This window comes from Argentina silus (genome assembly GCF_951799395.1).
Source record: "Argentina silus genome assembly, chromosome: 3".
Lineage (NCBI taxonomy): Eukaryota > Metazoa > Chordata > Actinopteri > Argentiniformes > Argentinidae > Argentina > Argentina silus.
Genome location: NC_139657.1, coordinates 24744999 through 24768173, shown reverse-complemented (window position 1 = coordinate 24768173; position 23175 = coordinate 24744999). Strand labels below are relative to the sequence as shown.

Below are 23175 nucleotides of genomic sequence, written 5' to 3'. Positions count from 1 at the left end.
TTACCATGCTGAACTGAGCACAAAGTCAGGTCCTTGTGAGTTTGTATCCTAGGTCAATTCTGTTTGTGTTTGTGTCATGTGCTTTTGATGGGGAACATATAAAAACGCATTTCAATACAAATTAAAATTAAAATGTAAGATGGTGTATCACACTATAATATCACACTTTCTGATAAGCTTGTATAGTATTATGCAAGTTCTGATAATAAGTTTGTAACATATGTAGGTTCTCATTGTAGGTTTGTATTTATTAGGAAATAATTATGTTAAAAAGCCTCTTGGGCTATGTAAGACACTCAGACTCAATAAAACACAAGCAACAACAGTGGCATGTAACACTTCTCATCAAGGTACATTATCTACCACCTACATTTCCTTTTTTCCTTTCTCGTGCTACTGTAGCACTATTTATAGACTTTCCAGAACAGACACTTGGCTTTGTTGCACAGTAACTGACTAAGTGAGTGTAAAAATAACATCTCAGTAATTTTGACACCCCATCTATATTTGTTACAGGACGTCAAAGCAAAACCTATGATTCAAAACATCTCCCACTGGCTTCTAATGCCTTATTGTATACATATAAACTGCTAATTCCTACAACCCCTATAATACTGCCAACATATGTGAACATTTATGACAAGGCAAGATTAAAGAGGTTAAAGTCTTAACAATGAAAGCACTTTGTGCTGGAAATCCATCTCTCTCTCTTTAGCAAATCCAGTCATAGAAATAGAATGAGTAGAATGGGCATACCTATATTTAAAGCAATGTCCTGTGGTGGATGGATCTACGGCCAAACTGAGTGTACCAAGAATATTCACTAATAAACACTCACTAAACACTTAATTAGGAACACCTGTACACCTTCTCATGGTGGAGGTGGTGTAATGGTGTGGGTTTTCTTGGCACACTTTGGGCCCGTTAATACCAATGAATCATCGCTTGAATGCCACAGCCTATTTGAGTGTTGTTGCTGACCATGTGCATCCCTTCATGGCCACAATTTACCCATCTTCTAATGGCTACTTCCAGCATGATAATGCACCATGTCACAAAGCAAAAGTCATCTCAAACTGGTTTCATGAACATGACATTGAGTTCATTGTTCTTTAGTGGCCTTCCCAGTCACCAGATCTGAGTCCAATAGAACACCTTTGGGATGTGGCAGAACGGGAAATTCACAGCTTGAAAGTGCACCTGAAAAATCTGCAGGAATTGCGTGATGCAATCATGTCATCATGGACCAGAATCTCAAATGAATGTTCCCAACATCTTGTGGAATCAATGCCACGAAGAATTGAGGCTGTTTTGAGAGCAAAGTGAGGCCCTACCCAGTATTAGTATAGTGTTTCTAATAAAGTGCTTGGTGAGTGTGTGTATATGTATGTGTATATACATAGTTTGTAGGTCAGGAGGATAAAGTCATAGAAATAGAATCAATAAATCATTAATTCTATTTCTAAGTTAGGATGCTGGCTGTAATGTACTGTAATCAAATAGGGCATATCTCTGTACCTCCAGGAACTGGGCGTTGATCTTGAACTCAGGAACAGGGCGGCCCTGCTCGGTGGCGGCCTGCTGGCGCTCCTCGATGCCCCTGAAGAGGTGGCCGACTGCCCGTGGGATGATGCCCAACTCATCTTTCTCAATGTTGATGTCGAACCCTGTGCCCATGGTGTAGGTCTTACCTGAGCCGGTCTGTAGAGGGAGGCGGAGGAGGGAGGTGGGAGAAAATAATGAGAGGTGGTGGGGGAAGATGAAAAGGAGGAGGAGGATGAGGATGATAAGTTAGAGGAGGGGAAGAGGAGAGAGGCCAGGATGAACGATAGGGTATCGGAAGTGGAGGAGGGGAGCATCATGGAATGAGAAGTAAGAGGTTAGGAGAGGGGAAATGAAAAGAAAAGAGAGAAAAGAATACGAGAAAAGAATCACAAGATGAATTCTCGAGAAGATGGAGTTAATTTCACAGGAAAAGCTACAGCTGTCAATCAGAAACACAATCCAAGTGGGCAAAACTCCCATGATGCAGCTGACTGGGCCAGACTGTACGGCTGTCTAAAGCTGGATGACAGTAGACCATGTAAAAACACAAGGACTGAACTGAGCTGGGCTGAGCAGAACCAGGCCAATCAAGACCAAGGACAACCAATGCACATACTAGGCGTGAGACAAAAAGTAGGTCAGCAGTCCCAGCAGCAGTAGTGGGGAATATGGGTTAAGATGAGGTCACATTAAAAATGCATTCATATCATGAAGGTGTGGGGGCTTCTCGGCCCCCTAACTCCTTAGAGACTTTGAATTCTATAAAACCACTGAGTGCCATGCAGAAAAGGGCTCAGTCGCCTAAGGCAGCCAAGGGGGGAAAACAAGCAAATCCAAAACTTGCATGGCATTTCCAAAAAGAGAAAAACCTCTTAAGAGACAGGAAGCTTGATAAGAGCTGTTGGATTGGGAGGGAGAGGGAGAAAAGGGTGCATTGGGAATAGGATGTACGCTTGGTAAGGACTTGCAATAACAGAACCACCATCAGTATTCTTCACACAGAATTATAGACAAAGGCCTACTATAAAAAGGTTTGGATGGGGTCAATGAGTTTCCTGGGCCCCATGATGAATGTGTAGGGCAGGATTATCATACCAGGTTAGTCTTTGACTCGTGATGCAACATAAGCTTTTACGATCAACAACCCCGACCAAATCAACAGCCTTCAATGTATGGGATTTTAACTAGTCAGAGTCACAATGCTGAACAATCAACAATGAACAGTTGACATTGAGGGCTGAGTGTAAGGACTTGCCTGGCCATAGGCGAAGATGGTGGCATTGTAGCCCTCAAAGCAACCCTCGATTAGCTTCTCAGTGCAGTTGGCGTAGATGCTTTCCTGCTGGGAGTCCATGTCGAACACATAGTCGTAGGTGAAGGCCTTGTCCTTTCCCAGCATCACCATGGGTTCGCCAGGGGTCACAAACGTGCAGATGTGACATCCCTCAATCTTCTCCCGGGCCAACTGAGGACGGATCCTGGAGAGAAAGTGAGAGAGAGAGGCTGAGTTTTAAATGGTCTTTATTAAAACAACACAGTATGGACACAAACATTGAACACATTACATTATATGTGGCCCGCACACCAATCCTCTACGTAAGTAATGAGCATTTTCTTCATTAGTATGCAGTCATTGTGTAAAGACGCTATTACTACAGTTATAAGCATTTGTTGTACAACTTCTGCTCATTACTAATTCAAAACAAGGAGAGAATTACAGTGCCCTCCATAAGTATTGGAAAGAGGAAGAATTTTGTCTTCTTTTAGCTCTATATTCCAATAGTTTGATTTAAAATCCAAACAAGTACTATGGGGTCAATATAGAGATGCTCTGCTTTAATTCAATGTTTTTTTCTTTCAGATTGGCTTCACAACTTATAAACTACAACATTTTTTAACCATACTCCCCCTATTTCATGGCTCCAAAAGTATTGGAAAAAATCATATAATGTCCAAATAAAGTACCCATGTTTAGTATTTGGCAATCCTTTACATGCAATAACTGCCTGAAGTCTGCGACACATTGATGCCACCAGACGCTGGGTATATTCTGGTGATGCTCTGCCAGGCCTGTACTACAGCCATCTTCAGTTTGTTTTTTAGGTCTGTTTGCCTTAAATTCCCTCTTCAGCAAATTAAATGCATGTTCAATTGGTTTTAAATCTGGAGACTGACTTGGCCACTATAAAACTTTCCACTTTCTTTACCCTGAAAAACTCCCTAGTTGCTATGGCAGTATGTTTAGGGTCATTGTCTTGCTGTTGATGAAGTGCCGTCCAATGAGCTAACCCTAACCCTTGCTCGTACTTCAGCAGACCTCAGCAGACTCCAACAGAAACCAATAGCAGACTCCAACAGAAACCAATAGCAGACTCCAACAGAAACCAATAGCAGACTCCAAAGGAAAACGTAAAAGTTAGAAGCAATACTAGACATTGACAGCTCTCTTAAGCCTCCACAAATTATGTGGTGAAACCAATCTGAAAAAATAACATTAAAATAAAGCTGAGAATCTCTACTTTAACCTCACAGTAATTGTTTGATTTCATATCCAAACTGTTGGGAGTATAGAGCTAAAAGAAGACAAAACACTTCCTCTTTCCAATACTTACGGAGGGCACTGTATGTCATATTAACTACACACACCAGCCTGTAAAAGGTCTGTAAAAGCAACAGGGGGTATGGACGCTTGTGCAGGTTCCCCAGTAGACCTGAATTATTAGGCCATAGCTCTCGTCATTACTCTACCCTGGATCTTTGACCCAATACTCTGCCCCATAAAACATGCCAGCTGGCAGTTATGAATGTGTGTGTGTGTGTGTGTGTGTGTGTGTGTGTGTGTGTGCGTGTGCACGTGTACACGTGTACGTGTGAGAGTTAGAGACGCATTAAGCTCAAATGCTGAATGTCAGTAATGCCCTCTTGAACACTGACCAACTGAAAGCTGGCTCTGGATTAGAGGACTGATGTGGATGCGAAGGAGAGTATGTGCCAGTCAGCGAGAGTGCAAACAATGTCTGATATATTTATTGTATCTCAAAGTCATTGTCCATAAACAGGAGGAACTGTACACAAGCCCTCTGGTAAAAAGACTCCACTGGCAGTGGCAGCTGAGAAAGGGGCTAGCTGACCACTAAGAAAAGCACCTGACAGTAGGCAAGCCTGTTTGCCTGTCCTGTGTATATAAGGGCTGCATTGTCCCTCCAGGCATTGAGGACAATACTGTGAGCGGGAGCACAGTGCAGTCATTGTGTCAGTGTGACACTGGATCCCACTTCTGCCACCAACGCGGCTACAGGATTACACAGCCGGACGGAGGGAGAGATGGGAGGAGAAATAAGCCCTGGCTGGAGGTCAAGGGATGTCCGATAACTGCACATCATGGTACTAGTCGGGCTTGGGGGGGTTGGGTATAACAGACAAGGAAACGGCAATGCCAAACACTCCTGTCTTACATGCTATTGGATTCATCGTCTTCTCCACATATTTTGACACAATTACTCTCCACACAATATAAGGAATTACTTTATTTCCACACAATACTACTAAGACTAGAATAGATAAATTGACAAACTACTGTAATTCTACTCTAAAGTGAAAGATATGCTGAATGATTAAAATCCAACTGTAGATGGATTACATATAAAACTGAAGATCAAGCGATTTAGAGTTTAAGCATATACAAACTATGATTATACATACTGTACAACATTATAGAGAATTCTGGCCAAAATCCACTTGTGCAACAGTCAGATGAACGCAATTCCGTACCCTCTTCAAACTAAATATATTTGCGTGACTTGATGTAATATAAAGACAGCACAGTAAGCGTGCCTAAAGCTTTTAATCTTCTTTTGTCTCAGATGTGGATATGCCAATATATAGAGCCAATGTGCTATTATGTTTATCCTCAAATTCATTCCTCTTATCATTAGGCTCTCATAATAAATTAAGCATGAAGGTGCCAGCCCCCAAAATCCATTTCCACAAATGTCAATCTTAGAAATGCCCCTTTTTCCAAATGAAAATTACTACATACTCTAGATTGCGCTGGAGAGCTAATCCACTTCCATTACCACAGGGGTTGTCTGTGTTTTTAGACTGTTTAACACACTAATTGGTCATGTAATCCTGTTTCAACACCGCTTCTCCAGCCCTATCTCCTGGGGCCCTGTGGTCTTTCCCAAATCTGCTGAGATCTTTCCAACCCCCTCCCACAGATAGTGAGCCCCCCTTAGTTCAGTACGGCAGGCTAAATACATACAATTACACTTGAGAAAACTCATATATTTTTGAGACAGAACACTATAATGCATCTAATAGAATTAGAATATTGCAAGCATTGAATGTAACACTAATATAGGTGAACCTGTATATGTTCAGAATGTGCAAAAGGGGAATAATCCTCCTCTCTGAGGTAAAGCGGTGTAAGGGCCTGTAAGCTTGAGGCTGACTGATCTATTTGTGAAATCAGACATTGGGAGTGGGGAAGGGCCAAGGTCAGAGGTGACCCAGAGGTCAGGGTCAAAGGTCATTTACAATCTGCTGGAGAGGCAAGTCTGACTTCCCTCAGGCCTCAAAATGTTCCAGGGCAGTTCCTTGTAAAAAAAACTAAAAACATGAGGACAAAAATTTGAAATTCATCAGAACATATCAATTTGGGTGTCAGGCTTTGACTTCTGGTCAAACATATGTAAAAGTGTCTAAGAAAACATCTACCAAAAAAGTAATTAAAGGTTTATTTATGTTTATTAAAACATAAACCTCATTAATGTAAAGTATAGTCCCCAGTCATCTAATACCAACACATATTCCGTTTTGCAGAAATGGTTTTGCTTCTGTAAGTTTAAGAATCATTGCCCAGTCTCCGGGTCATTGTGTTACCTAAATCCCACATAAGTGAAAGATATAAAGAAATGTCTCTGCCTCATGAGGAGTAAGGACAATTACATGATATTGATTTAGTTTATGAATTAATAAGTGATTCAAACTGGTCATGCTGTTAACAAATTTGTAACAAAATTACTAAATTAAATCGGTAACGAAATTACTAAAATTTAATTGACTACATTAACTTTTTGTACAGGTTGTACAGAACCTAAAAGGGTTCTTCAGCAATCCCTGTGGGAGTTCCATGTTCCATGTAGAACCCTTTTCACTAGGGTTGGGCGGTATAACAGTAATACAGTATCCCACGGGATTTGAAAATGCCCACGGTGTGCTTTTCAATACCGTCATAAAATGTCTGCTCCATTATCAATCAAACTACCAAATTAAGCGCTGTTTGTCAATTCACAATGTGTAACAGCGCCCCGCTGCCAGCGTGGTCGGAGAAAGTATTACAATAATTTCAGGAGTGTAACTTGGGATGTTGCACGTGACCTCTTCCACCTAAGGTTAGAGAAGGAGAAAAAAATAAAAAATAAAAAATGATAACTAGTGCTAATGACTTGATCCCTAAACATTTTTAAGCATTTCGGGGTTTCGGGTTTAAGCATTTCGGGTTCCGACCCGACAATAAAGGAGATGACATAAGACAAGGTATATTATTACGAATGCAGTATGTGATGCTTCTTCTTTAGCTATCATATTATGCTATCCAACTGTTTAGTTTAGTTTGCCAAGCTGTGATCGGGATGTAAAGTTTAAATTATTGTTTTGGCTAAATGTCAAATGGTATAGCAGTCACCACATAAATAATTCAGTTTTTCAATGTATATGAAATATATGGAGCAAAGACTCAAAAGGGTTCCAACAGGGTTCTTCCACCGGGACAGCCGAAAAAAAGTGGAAAATTATACAGTAGTAGTTGGGCAGTTCCGTTTAAAAGGATCCATGAGAATCAAAAGGTGAAATTCATCAGAGTATATCAAATTGGCTGTCTAATGAAAGCCAAGAGTCTATATTTTGGGGAAATTAAGTCAGAAATACATTTCTCAACCATCTTCCATCATAAAAATAGGGATAAGCAAAGGCTTTGACTAGTTATTCTGATATTTTTTCCCTGTTGTGAAACGCGTATGACGGTTATAACGATTATTTGCATGACAACCGACCATTACCCAAAATTCCATGACCATCACAGCCCTAGATAGCACAGCTTCTTTACGCACGACATTGGCGCCTCCCATTGTGCAGGGACTTACTATCCCAATCACAGGGCCAAATATTCCAGACTAGTCAGTCAGAGGCAGTGTATTTTGCTATTAGCCAATATATAGTTAGCACTGCATTCCTAGGCAATTAGCACTGCATTCTTTGCCAGTCTTTCATAATGTTTTGCTGCCCTCACTTCGAAGCAGCTTAGCACTACATCCAGAAAAAAATGATTCTGTTAACAACATTTTAGTCATCAGGTGATTTCCAACACACTTCTCCTTGTACAAACAGGAGGGGGATCTCCCTCCAGACCCTAAACAGCTTGTTTCGGAGCCTCTGTGTTCACTGCTGCAGGTAGGATGAGGTGATTTTCTCAACCTAAAAACACAATCATGAGTTTTTTAGAGCTCCTGAACATGCCCAAACCTGCTGTCCCCCACCCTGCCATGGCTCCACCACACTCACTAAATAAATCATTAAGGGCTGTGTGCATCGCCACAAGGGACAGGAGGAGGCTATGGGAGGGGGGCTTTTACCCAATTTCTGCAGAGGAACCATTCAGAGTGGAAAAAGAGGCCATGTGTATTTGTAACTATGGAGAGGCACAGTAGGGTACAGTACCATGTGATACCTCTAGTTAGCTCCCAGAGCTGTCAGCTTCCCCTACTCCTTTTCTCAGATTACGGTCACTGGGACACCTTCAGAAACACCCTCCACTGAAAGCAGAGAAAGCGAAGACTTGTCTGGACTGAAATGAGCTTTAGGTCTCTGTGGGAATACTGTGAATTCTTAAAGAGAGGGAAAGCATAAACAAAGTGTGTTCATTTTATAAGAGCTACACAAATCCCCGTACTGGGATTTAAGCACTGCAAAAACCTGATTTGTAGTATTGTGGTAGTATTCGCAGTATAGTACGAGTGTACGAATGTAAATCGCTAACAAACAACGCTGGACCTCTGTCATTGTATAGTATGCAACACAGTCTGTAGCAGTAGCATGGTAGTAGTAATGGTGTGTGGTACTGCTAGTTGTGAGCAAAAGATAACATCAGCTCTGGAGCCCTATCAGAAGTTTAATTGGGGAGTAGGAGATTTCTGAATAGCAGGAGGAGGACAGACTTGGGCTCTAATCATAACCTGGGCCAGAAAAAAAGGGGGTTCCATGTGAACTCCAGTAAACCCTAACAAGTGGTCACTGATAATGGCCCTCAGTCTATATCTCGAGTTTAAATGTTTCATCATGACACTTGTGTTATTAGTGAATAGTGTCAAGCTGTACTTTGTGTTGTGGCGGACGTCTTTAAGAAAAGAGGTTGCTATGGCGACTGGTAGTGGAAGTTGGAATTAAAGGAATAATCCTGTCTCAGCAGGATATGATGCCAGTGTACCCGTGTACGCCGGAGACAGGGAGGCAGGCTAGGCCTGCCTCTCTAAATCTTACTTAAATGGCATCTTCAAAATGGGGCTAATGCAACACAGGCCATGACTGGAGGATGTCTTACAGTAAATCTTGATTATGAGTGACAGTCTGAAATGAATGACATGTCCACAAAGGCAGAGTAAGGCAAACCAGTGTCCAGAATTGTTGTTGTCTTTCATGAGTGGCCAACCTCAAAAGTGAGAATAGATAGCGCCCTTGAAGTGTCATACTCAGTGATGTAGTGGGGCAGTCCATGTAAAAGGACCCATGATTGGACCCAAGGACCAATTTTCAAAATGTAAAATTCATCAAAGCATATCAAATTGTGTATCAAATGAAAGCGAAGATTCTATATTTTAGGGAAATTAAGTCAGAAATACATTTCATAACCATCTTCCATCATTGGACTTCAATAAGGAAAATGGATCCCATAGGCAGTATTAACCTAGACTTAATACTGTTTTGGCAACACAACCCAAACATAATGGCAACACTCAATCTAATCCCTAACAGGTAAAAACAGGCCCCTCTCCAGAGGGTGAGTGTGTGAGGAAACCAAATCCCTACCTGTAAAGCATAGAAAGAGAAATCTGCCTGTTTCTGTACAGAACATACGATTAGGAGCCTTCTAATAACAGTGTTGCTGAGACAGGAATACTGTTATTAGAAGCTTCCCGAATGACAACCCAATTTAAACACACAGAGCAAAATTATCCAAAAATCCCACAAAACATATGTACCCTAACCCTAAAATGTCTCCTACCTATTATTTTGGAGTTCCTTCGAAAGAGGCTGTCTACCAAGTTGCCATGGAGATGGAGGACCCACACATGGAGTTTTAGTGTCGTTAACCAGTGTGTGTGTGTGTGTGTGTGTGTGTGTGTGTGTGTGTGTAAAGTATGCGTGTGTGTGTGCATGTGTGAGCGTGTGTTTTAAATTGAGGGGCTGATGGTGTTACAGAATGTAATAATAGTGAAAGCAAAATGATCAAGTAGCATGCGCTGCAGTAGATAATATTCCTAAATATTTGTTTTACTGACAAACATAGGCCTACCACTTATAGAGCTAAGTTCATTGGAAATAAAGAGGAGACAGCTTACTAAAACAAACATACAGCTCTATTTGTGAACTGAAGCCTATTTGAGACAGATTCTGCCGGCTGTTTGACTGCATGTGAAAGTAAAGTTACATCCACAACCTAGTTGTAATACTGCTTCTACATTTAGCTAAGGTGCAAACCTGTTTGTCAGTGTGTTTGAGGTTGACCATAGCAGTTCAGATTTGCATCAAGGCAAAACAAAGTCCAGCTCACTACTCCACCCAAGTGTGCATCGGTATTGAGTGATATTGCCCTAAAATGCTGGATTGGAAATCGGATATAGGGAATGAGCAGTTCCGTGTAAAAGGACCCATGAGGACCAAAATGTGAAATTCATCAGAGTTCCATCAAATTGGGTGGTCTGTATTTTGGGGAAATTAAGTGAGTAATTTCAACCATCTTCCATAAAAAAACATATGGAAAAGCGTCTAAGAAAACATCTACCAGAAAAAGTATTTAAAATGAATGTTCAAGTATAGACCCCGGTCAACTAATGTCAACACTTATATTTCGTTTTTAGGAAATGGTTTGGCTTCTGTAAGTTTACGAATCATAGGCCCAGTCTCCAGGTATCAAAAACTGTTGTGTGTTGTGTGTAGTGTTTTTAGTGATATCGATTTAGTTTGTGAATTAATAAGTGATTAAAACTGGTCATTCTGTTACCATATCAGTAACAGAATGACCAAATCAAATCGGTAACTGAATTACTGAGATTAAATTGGCTACATTCATTCATTGTACAGGTTGTACAGAACCTTAAATGGTTCATATGATATGGCTGAGGGTTCTACATGGTTCTTCGCCTTTTCACAGAGGGTTCTACATGGAACTCAAAAGGGTTCTACATGGAACTTAAAATGGTTCTACAGTAGTAGTTACAAACCACTGCATCTCATGCTCCAATAAACAGAGCCTTCATTGTTGTTGAGTGGGGAAAGCAAAGCCAACAAATCACACACATATGGAGCGCAAGTAACTTCCTTCGAGAATGACGACATACATGTTGCACACTTCTACAAAAAGGACATCATTAAAGAGCACACTGACACATACTATATGGTGTGGTGTCCCTAAGACAGATTCTTAGGATCCTTCCCACACTGGTTGCAGACAATAAAGGATGTTTTCATTTTGCAGAGGCATCCCTAGTACAATGTGCTACAGTACAATCAGAGCTACATTTGGCCACATTTGCTCAAAGACACAGTGAGAAACACAGAGAAAGAGAGAATCAGAGACAGAGTAAGAGAGAGAGAGAAAGAGAAAGAGAAATAAACAGAGGTACAAAGACAAGAGAGAGGGTGAGCAACATGTTTGCATGGGTGTGGTGTGGTGAACAGTACATGCCAGCTTGCTAGGCTATATAATTACCCTCAATTTGTTTTGCATGAAGAACCCGCTTTCTAAGCACAATATCCAACAACAGTAGGAGGCTCCCTCCTCCATTCTGTGCCATAAACATCAGCTGGCTCTGCAGTCGCAGTGATTCTGCATTGGTTTAGATGCGTCTGGCAGAATGTGCTGACTCCTCGGAGGCCATGTTATAGTTAACTGAGGTTCTCCAGCAATGCAGTGGCAGGAGTCTATTTTGGGGCAAGTTCAGTTTAAGTGTAGGCTATGCTTGGTGCTGTCTCAGAAAGGAATAACCTTCAGTCCAGAAACAGGGTCATGTCTGCCAAAGAGTGAGGACTTTACTGAGTTTCACTCCTGGGACAGGAATTTTAACTGTAGATACCAGTACTATAACTTGATTAGGCCTATACCACCTGTTCCATAAAACAAAGTGGTATTACATAGATCAGTGTAGTTGTTCTCTGATTCTCTTATGTTGAGTTGAGTTGACCCCTGGCAGTATAAGCACCTTCCTCCTTGTTGCATACACCTAGCTTCCCCTGGGCAAGATAAACAGCTACATACAGCATCATCCTGGATACCTTGCAAATACCAGAGTAGAGTCCGATATTATCGGCCAATGTTCCAATTAACCGTATCAGCATAGACTGCATGACGCAGGTTTGTGTACTCTCGTGAAGAGAGCGGAATGTACCACTTTGATAAAGTGTCTTGCGGAGGGGGAGAGCTGGAATAAACCACTACTGGAAATTACAGTGGTTGGCAACGTATGTTTTAAGAATGCTTTTCACAGTGCATTTTTATATGTTTTTGTAAATTAAAATATACTGACTATAACAAAAATAAGTCAGTGGACGATCAAACAACAAGTTAGATTGAACAGCAAATCACTGATATCAATATGCAGTACACTGAACATGTGAAATTCTCATTAGGCAAAAGTAACTATGCACATAAAGTAAATAAACGTTGCACTATTTATCAATGGAGATCATTTCAGGTTCACCCATATTGAGATATGGATTTTTGCCTAAAAAGTAACCATTGTTTACTTATGTAAAACTGTGCTAAAAAGGACCTCTGTAAAAAAAATATATATATCGGCAGATATATCAGTGAATGTTGCCCCCCATAAATCGGCATTGGTATCGGACCCAAAAATCCAGTATCGGTTGGGTTCTATACCCGAGTAGCGTTTGAAATATCTCTGAAATATATCAGAGCATATCAAATTGGGTGTCTAATGAATTAAGTGAGAAATACATTTCTCAACCATCTTCCATCATAAGAATAGGGATAAGCAAAGGCCTTGACTTCATGTCAAACATATGGAAAAGCATCTAAGAACTACCAGAAAAAGTCTTTAAAAGGTGTTAAGTGTTTTTACTGATATTGGTATAGTTCATGAATTAATAAGTGATTCATACTAGTAATTACGTATTTCTGTTGGGGACTCATGCAGTCATTCTGTTACCATAATTCTGTTACTGGATGTAAATCCACTTCACAAGATAGCAGACAGCACACACACACGCACACACACATGGATGCACCACAGACACACAGGCACACAGACACACACACACACACGGACACACACACACAAACACACACACACGGCTGTGGGTCAGTGGGCTGACTGACTCCTGACACAGAGGCTTGGCTCAGTGGACCAGAACAAAGCAGAGGGGTCTAGGGTGGCTTAAGACCTTTTGTATTTGGCTGGCGCTGCCATGGGTGACAAACACACATCTGAACATTCCCGCTCTACCCTCCTCCCTCACCCACATCTCATTTCACCAATGTCTGTTGTGATGCATCAACTAGGCAAAACAAATTATATTCAGGACCTAGTCCTAGTCCTGATGCTGCAATTCAACGCAACCCACCATTTGGGAAACATATCATTTTAAAGGACTTTGATTGTGCACATGTTTTGTTGTTTTTAGTCTCATCTTTTTGTGATTTTAAATGAAGTGAACTAAAATACATGTTGCTGCAAGCATTGATGCACTTGCATTTAAGTGTGTGTGTAATTTGGATGTGGTTAAAGAACTCATTGTCATTACATACCCCTGTACACCAAAACAAATGCACATCATTATGCTACTGTACATCTAGGTATGGAGAAAAGAGCACGATAGAGATGCTACCGGTCTCTTTTGAATGGTATTTCAACCAGAAACTGTATTTTACTAGCTTGATGGGGTTGTTCTTAAATATCTCTTAACATGTTGCTTGCTAGTTGCTACCCACCATAAATAAGCGTGTACCTTACAGTAATTACATCATCATAAGTGACAACATAAAGTCAGTTATCCTGGTAAATATAGACAACAACATCCCTAGACATGCCTTCTCACTTGGCTCTTCCTCTGTCTTTAAAAGGAAGTACCCATCAGTCACTGCACACACATTTGGCATGTCTCTCACCGCCTTGACTTGAGGGCTTATTACACCTGGTTCGTGCACATTGTTGAAATAATTACCTTTCAGGCTAGTTCAGCAAGTACCTACAGTAGCTACACCCTTACCATTTGATCTCAGATCACGGCACTGGCTCAGATTGTTGCACTTGAATGTAAGGTGCCTAGTTTCTAAAATTGACTCTATTGGCATTTGGATCCTTCAGGCAAACCCGGATGTTTTTATTTTAACTGAGACATGGCTAACCAAATCAGTATCGGATGCTGATATAACCCATGAAGAGGTGGTGGTGCTGCTGTCTTTGTGAGAAATGTTTTGCTGTGTCGGCATGGATTTCCACTACTATACCAAAGCATTTTGAATGTCTTGTGTTAAGTTCATGTCTAGGTAATGCCACCAGTAGAGAGGGATAGGGGTCTATCCTCTGCTGAAACCTGTGCTGGGCAGTTCCATGTAAAAGGACCCATGAGGACCAAAATGTGAAATTCATCAGAGTATATTAAATTGGGTGTCAAATGAAAGAGTCTGTATTTTTGGGATATTAAGTGAGAAATACATTTCTGAACCATCTTCCATCATAAGAAAAGTGACTTCTGGTCAAAGATATGGAAAAGCGTCTAAGAAAACATCCACCAGAAAAAGTCTTTAAAAGGTGTTAAGAAATACATTAAACCTCATTAATGTTCAAGTATAGACCCCGGTCAACTAATATCAACCCTTAAGAATCATTGCCCAGTCTCTGTCATTCCAAAAACCCACATAAATGTCAGATATCTTCTGATTTCTGTGCTTCATGAAGAGCGAGCGTAATGAAAGCTAACAAAAGTAAGAAGTATAGGTAGAGTGTTTTTACTGATATTGATTGTGTTTATGAATTACCAAATCGGGAACAGAATGACCAAATGAAATCAGTAGTGGAATTACTGAAATTGAATTAGCTACACTCACTCAACACTTTATTAGGAACACTATACTTATACTGGGTAGGGCCTCCCTTTGCTCTCAAAACAGCCTCAATTCATCGTGGCATTGATTCCACAAGATGTTGGAAACAGGTGCACTTTCAAGCTGTGAATCTCCCGTTCTACTACATCCCAAAGGTGTTCTATTGGATTCAGATCCAGTGACTAGGAAGGCCACTGAAGAACATTGAACTCATTGTCATGTTCATGAAACCAGTTTGAGACGACTTTTGCTTTGTGTATATTTGTGTATAAATTAGTGCATAATTGATTCCTATGCAAATCAGAGACCCTATAAAAACAAAGATATTAATTCCAAAATTACATGAACTATTATCCTTGCATTAAGATGGACTCAATTCAACTTACTGAGTGATTTGTTGATGACATTTTTGCATTTTAGCTAATTTTAAGAGTGTCATAGCAAAGAGTCTGAATACTTATGTACAAGGTATTTCTGTATTTAAATTTTAATAAATTTACTGACATTTCTAAAAACGTGTTTTCACTTTGTCATTCTGGAGTATTGTGTGTGGATTGATGGCAAATTCTTTTAATTTAATTTAAAATTGAGTCTATAACACAACAAAATGTGGAAAAAGTGAAAAAAGTCTCTCCAAGACTTCTCCATCACAGTAGAGAACTGGATCCTTGACAACCACTTATCCTGTGTGGCGAACATAACAGCGACAGCACGCTCCTGTAGATTCTTCCTCTACAACATCAGAAGGATACGTCCATTCCTCACCAGAGAAGCAGCGCAACTTTTGGTCCAAACACTTGTGATCTCTCGCCTTGATTACTGCAATGCACTCTTGGCCGGACTCCCCACCTCCACCATCAGGCCTCTGCAGCTCATCCAGAATACTGCCGCCCATCTGGTGTTCAATCTCCCCAAATTCTCCCATATCACTCCCCTCCTCCGCACCCTCCACTGGCTCCCGGTAGCAGCTCACATCAGATTCAAGACCCTGGTGCTCGCCTACCAGGCGGCAAAGGGAACAGCCCCTCCCTACTTGCAAGCAATGGTCAGCCCCCAAACCCCTGCACGATCACTCTGCTCTTCCACCTCGGCTGGCCGCCTGGCACCGCTGCCTCTACGTGGATGTAGGAGTCGCACTACTCGGTCACGGCTTTTCACTGTCCTGGCGCCCCGCTGGTGGAATGACCTTCCCACTGCTGTCATGACAGACAACAAACCATTGACTTACAGACAACAAACCATTTTCTAAAAATAAAATATAAGTGTTGATATTAGTTGACCACGGTCTATACTTGAACATTAATGGGGTTTGTTTTTTTAAAACACCTTTTTCTGGTAGATGTTTTTGTCAACACTTTTCGATATGTTTGACCAGAAGTCAATCCCTATGTTTATCCCTATTCTTATGATGGAAGTTGGTTGAGAAATGTATATTTATTTGTCTGAATTCCCCACAAATATAGACTCTTACCTTTCATTTGACACCCAATGATATTGATATGTTCTGATGAATTTCACACTTTGGTCCTTATGGGTCCTTTTACACGATACTCCCCAAAAGGAGTTGAAAATATGTTGTTGACCCCTGTGTATGGTAGTTGGGTTGAAAAGTATTGCCCCATTACAAATCAACCCATAGGCCCTATTATTAGGCAGTGAGGCACTTCATGTAGGCTAGGTCTATGTGAAAGGATAGGATAAGCAATATGGTAACAGCTCCACCTTGACCCTTCTCTCTTTGGTGGAATTTGCATCACATTGCTTCACTCCCATTCCTATTACAAAATCTACACCAAGCGCCTAAGGCATAGGGGTTAAAGGTTGTCCTCTACGATTTGGGTATAGAGTACTGTAGTACTTAAGTTAGCAGCTTGTAAGCAGCTATGAGACAAACTGTGAATCGTTAGGCGATTGTTGGAGGTAGAACATACGTTCAGTCCCCGTATAAGTCCATAGGTCCACTTGTTATTGAGTATTATTGATTATCGATTATTATCGATTATTGCACCACGGGAGAGGAAAGTCTTGGAGTCTCATAGGAGACTAGGTCAGGACTGGAGTCTGACACACACACACACACACACACACACACACACACACACGCTCTGATTACACTACCCTACCTGTCGTCATATCGGCTTAGTCGTCACGTTTCCACTTCCACTTGTAAGCCTACAAGTGGTCCACATGCTGAAATGCACACATAGGGCATGCATACAACTGGCAGTATAAATGCAAAATGGTTTGAGGATGCGTTGTATTACGTCTTTTGAGGAATATCTAGTCTTTCTGTACTATACGAGAGAGTGATGGAGGGAGAGATGGCGAGAGAGAGAGTCACATGTACCAAGTAGGTTATTGTGTGCCACATGAATGTCTGTCAGTGAGCCACTTCACCATGCACTAGGAGGGAGCTGCCCAAATTCAGCAAAATCACATCACTTCTGACACATTTAAGTTATATAGTTTGTACATGGGGCAGCCAATTAGTTTTATATGCTGAGCAAGAAGGCCATGATAGAATTGTTGTTGCTGTTATCTGTAATAGATAGGGCCGAGGCAGGACAAAACTGGCAGTTCCCCAGTCAAAGTTTTCTTAGTGGATAATGCTTGTCTAGGCCCTACTCCTGCAATTAAGCTTTTTGGCCATGCTGGTTTTTCCTTAAAGTCAATATGGTGGCCAAAATCCAATATGGCTACCATTATACCATTGAATGGTACTGTACCTGAGGAGGGGATGCGTTCACTGACTGGGATGATGTGGATCCCGATACTTTTGTATCAGCCAACCCAAGGTATATTCTTTAATGGGTCATCGATAAGGATAAGGTCCAGAAACAATATTCCGAGGTGGGTGTTCTCTGCCTCTCACGTGGATCGCTCTTTTTACTTACTTTGTCCTTCTTTATTTCCCCTGGGGGAGAGCTAGCCAGCAGCCACCGCTGTGACTGCCCCCTCTCCGGCAAGGGTTGTGACTTGCATAGTGTCCTAATCTAACCTCCCCCTACCTACGTCACACCTCCCCCCAAAAGAAAAAAATACAAAAACAATCTACGACAGAAAATACAAACACAAAAGAAAAAAAGAAAGCTGAACTTTAATATGTAATCCAGTGGTTTTGTTGTTAGTCCATAGTTGACATTTACACAAAACCGTGTTTCAAAATGATCTCTTGAGTCAAGATATCTTGCTTTAAATGCCCAGGGCCCAGTATTTCAAATGTTTAAATCTAGATCAGAATGATCCAGGATCAGATCTATCTGGCAGATTTTGAGTAGTATTGGGGAAATCAGATAGCTCGGTGGATTGGCAATGAGTGTACAATGGCAGCACCGTCAATGATTTTAGTATGAAAAGAGGATGGCACAGGTGGATACTAGGGATGGGCGGTATACATTTTTTCATACCTTTATACTGTCCTCAAATTTTAACAGGGTATGTGGTATTACTGCGAGAAAAAAACAAAAAACATAATTTTTACTCTATATATTTGGCGGCGGTAATGGCACGGCAGACTCCGAGGGCCCGCTCTGTCGGTTGCCTCTACTCTGTAGGCATTTTGACTGTAGTTTCCAGTCGGGTGTGACAAAGTGGACGGTTAACGTCATGTATGACGTCATGTTAACCGTTGTCAGCGAATAGCTGTCCGAACCCGACAGCAGCACTTGATACAGACAGATATCCCATCCGTGCAGCTGTTAATGGGTGTTTCACTTTGAGGTGCGAGTGTAGATTAGTTGCCATTGATGTTCTGATCTCTGGCCGTCATTTTTTTCATGCAAACCTTGCAAATAACCTCGTTCAAATCTGCAGCTCTCCTTTATCGTCGGGTCGCAACCCGAAATGCTGCCATATAGTAGCAATTGCATTTTTTTGGGGACCAAGTCATCAGTGCTAGTCATCTTTTTTTCTCCTTCTCTAACCTTAGGTGCAAGAGATCACGTACACCCCAAGTTACACTTCTGAAGCTGAAATATTGTAATTCTTTCTCCGACCATGCTGGCAGCGGCGCTGTTACACATTGTGTAAATTGAGAAACAGCTATTAATTTGATTGATAATGGAGCAGAAATGTTAAGACGGTATTGAAAAGCACGCCGTGGGATACCGTATTATCGTTATACCGCCCAACACTAACTCTCTCAGTTATCAGTCCAAGCAGATGAGACTTTTGAGGGCAAGTTGAGTTAACCATTATTTGAATGGGCCAGAGGAAAATGCTTGACAGGAAGCATTGTTTTTGGGAAGCCCTCCCAAAAACACGAAAACAAGTTCTCATGCATGTCACTTGACCAAGCCCATGAACAAAATCATGAGTTGATGAGCTGGTACAGGGGAGCCATCGGTCTAACAGAAAATCCCATTGCTTTCCGGATGAATGTGCTGGACAAGTTTGTGCTGGACATTCCTTTTTTTTGGAATCTTGCTTGGTTGTGATGAACTCTGCTCATGCTGCAGGTTTGCAATGGGCCCTTCTCCATGCAAACCCTTTCCATGCAAACACTGGGATTCAAAATCAACCAGTAGTCTTCCCTGCTCTGGTCCTGCTACCATCCATCTCTGGAAAGCAATGGGATTCTCTGTTAGACCGATGGCTCCCCCTGTACCTTTTATCAGTTCATTATTTAGTTAATTGGCTTGGTGAAGCGCTATGCATGAAAAGTGTTTTTGTTTTTTGTTGTCTTATGTGTGCTGGAAGAGATTTCATGTCACAGGAAAGGAATCCATCTTGCATAGTGAGAAAAAAGAGTTCCAACAAGGCCTCTAATGTTTCAACAAAGCAAAAAAACGTCAAATTCTGTGTGCACAGAACCTATTGAATCTATTTCTTCCACATTTGATAGGTCACTTCTGATAAGTAATGGTATATTATTGAATACTGGTCCACTACTAACAAATAAACATGTGAAAAATTGCTTAATGAATCCAAATTATGTGCTGTGCCGACAGCCATTTGCCATGTCCAAAAAACAGATTTAATTAGACTGATTTCTTTGGCCATGCCTTCTGAAATGTATGTATACTGTATACCCCAAAGAACATTTGTACCAAATGTGGCACTTTTATCTGTCTCTTACTGTACGTCCGTTTTGTAGGTAGGCCTTTCACGCAATAGTTAAGTGGTTTACAAGTCCATTTCTGGTGTTAAATATAACTATATTTTTTCCACATTAGGAGGTCACTTGTGATAAGTAATGGTATATTATTGAATATTGGTCCACTACTAACAAACAAACAAGAACAAAATTGCTTAATGAACCAAAATGTCAATGTGACATAATATTTGTTTTAACTTATGTGCTGTGTCTGCGGCCATATTGGATTTTAGATATAAACAAATAATAATAAAATAAAAAAGACTTCATGAGTCAGAACTTTTGGGCACGCTTTCTGAAATGGATTCATACATCCCAAAGAACATTTGGACCAAATGTTTTGCTTGAATCTGCCGTTTAACGATTTCGTCATATGTTGACGCTAAGTAACTACTAGACAAGCATACACTGAGAAAACTTTGACTGGGCGAAATGCCAGTTTTGTACTGGTTGGACCCCGTCTATAAAGTGTAAGCAAAAAATCTATTTGACAGTCAGGACTAGACTAGTGAATGGTTGACTGTCCCTAGATCACTACTTTCATTGATTAACCGTCGCTCAACCGTCTTCTTTGAACGAATGCCCATGACTTGATGGTGGGCAGAAGGCCAGACAGAGATCGCGTATGGCTGGCTGTCTGTCTGTCTGTCTGACAACGCAGCCGTGACAAACAAGGATGATATCATCCTTCCCCTCCCGGGTGCAGAAAATTGATGGCAGTGGCACCTGCTAGGGCTAGGCCCGTGTGCACCTTGCAGTTTTCTCTGGGCGTGCGATGCTGCGTCATTGATACAGTATCACTATAGCGCTTCAATGCCACACGATACCATTGGCAACAGTTGCAGTAGGTAAACTGCAAATACATCCTGCACCATGCCAAGATGAATTGAACAACATCATAGAAAGAAGCAATGGATTTAGCTACACTGTGTCCTAAAAACATGGCAACAATAGCTACCAACAAAACAGAACTGTCTACTAAAAATTGGTCACTATGTTACAATGACATGCGAGTTGCAACTGTGTCACAGATGATGCAGGCCTGATAGTGAAAACCTGGGGCGGTGACAGGTACCCGTGAAAGATATGCTGCTGCTGACAATAAAACATACATAATATATATATATTTTAAACACAATAACATATCGGTTACTTACCTCAGTGCCACACGAACTGAGCTTTCATCCTGTCCAATCGACATAATTCCACAGTGATAATCGATAGAGAATAATGAACGGATCTATTCGTAAATCATCCGACAGGCTGGCGAGAGGGCTAGTGCGCAACTCCCCGACAGCAGCGAGTTGACTGAGCAACAGAGCAACTCACCTCGACTTCACTTCAGCCATATTTACTACATTTATGACCATATTAAAGAGATTCAGAAAAAGCTACTGCGCTTTAACGGTGCCGCTTTGCATGCCCAGCTAGAATGCACTCCTCAGCATTCTGGTTGGGGCGGCAGCCGGGCTGTTGCTCGCAGTCCTCAAGCTTTTTGCCCTAGACTGCATTCAAGCACTTCGGTTGGGAGAGGGACACACACGCCTTCGGTTCGAGCCGCAATGCGTCATCAAACCACGCCCTCACTTGCCGTGATTCCCCTGTGAAGGTTGCGAGTTTACATCACAATGCGCATGGAGATCAATTCCAATTTAGCTATCAATTTGGATATTTCGATGAATGAGTTGTACAAGAATCAACTGAGAAAGTAAAAACTACAAGTCTGCCTATTATGGTTGCAGTTGTCAGCCCATACAGTATAGTTCATTAACTTTATCATAGGAAAAAAAACTGAACAAATGGAAAAACAAAAACATGTGTATGTGTACCCATCTCATAGGCCAAAGAGGCTTCCTCTCCCTCCTCTCTCCATTCTACATAATCTCAAACCCAAATCTCATCTGGTGAGACAGTACGGTGCCTTAAAAAAATTTGTGGATAAAAGCATGAAAATATGTACAAATATCAATAGAAACACATACTCTCTCTTCCTCTTCTTGTGTGTGGGTGTTTGTGTCAACAACAACAAAAATCTTGACTTTAATATGGTACATTGTGGATGCGCCTGTACGTTATGTTTATATTTTTTTCTCGTTAGGTGATGTAAAAACATCCTAGAAGGGGTGCCCAATTCTATCCAAAAACATGAAGGAGTTCAAAATTCAAAATGGCCGCACAAATACATAGTAATTATCCTTAGTGATATTCAAACTACTTACTTAAACAAGAAGTATCATAACATAATATGAACATATGTCAAATAACATCTAATGTTCCTTTAGTTCTCATTTTTGGTGAATAAAGACAAATGCCAGCACAGTAGCATAATGCAGTGGACCTTTGGAGATCTTTACAAGGATGACATCTTACAGTCCTTTGCAGAACTTGTATCCCAGTATGGATAATATATTGTTCAGCAAATGTGGGGCAAAGGTTTTTGTATCATATGCCTTTTCTGTCTTCAGCCAAATCATGGGATTTGACGAGTTGAGGGTAAAGAATAGATGTGAGGAGGATTTGGGTCATGTCTTTGAAGAGGAGCAATGATCAGAGTTATGCCTAAATGGTCAATACTTCTCCTTTAATAGTAGACATAAATTGATGCAATATAATTGTATTCATAGAGTGTACTACACTCCAGAGCGAATACATAGAATAAGTTCCAAATACTAATACTAACCTTAGGTGGAATACTATACTCTAATTCACATATTCTGGTCCTGCCCACACTTGAACCAATACTGGAACAATGTACTTGCGACCCTTAGCCATTCCTGCTGAGCCACAGCTAATTTTGTTAGGTGATACTTTTATGTCAATAATGCCACAACATATTGAAATACTGAAGATATCAATACTGATTTGGGGTGTCTAACTTAAGAATCATACATATAATAAAAAAGCATGAGATATTTAATTGCCGTTCCTGATGCAGCAAGCCCACTAAAAAGTTGGAAACAATAGAATATCAAGAATATGCAGTGCCCTGTGTAGGTAATGGGACAGTGAAGCATTTTTTCTTCTTTTTCCAAAAGTTTGGATTTTAAATCAAACAAGTGCTATGAGGTTAAAGTAGAGATTCTCAACTTTTATTTCATGGTATTTGGTTTCAATATTACAACACTTTTTATGCATAGTCCCCCTATTTCGTGGAACCCAAAAGTAATGGGACAGATTCATATAATGTCCAAAT

General features: G+C 40.9%; 1 protein-coding gene across 1 annotated transcript in view; it reads right to left on the bottom strand.

Annotated features, from left to right (window-relative positions):
* The window catches only part of kif21a (kinesin family member 21A), a 43420-nt gene extending 22181 nt beyond the window's left edge, over window positions 1-21239 (bottom strand). Inside the window, 3 exon segments of the mRNA XM_083666154.1 lie at window positions 1519-1701; window positions 2801-3023; window positions 21140-21239. Of these exon segments, the coding sequence (XP_083522280.1) occupies window positions 1519-1701; window positions 2801-3023; window positions 21140-21183 (450 nt within the window). The 5' untranslated portion in view covers window positions 21184-21239.
* Window positions 21240-23175: the final 1936 nt, after the last annotated feature.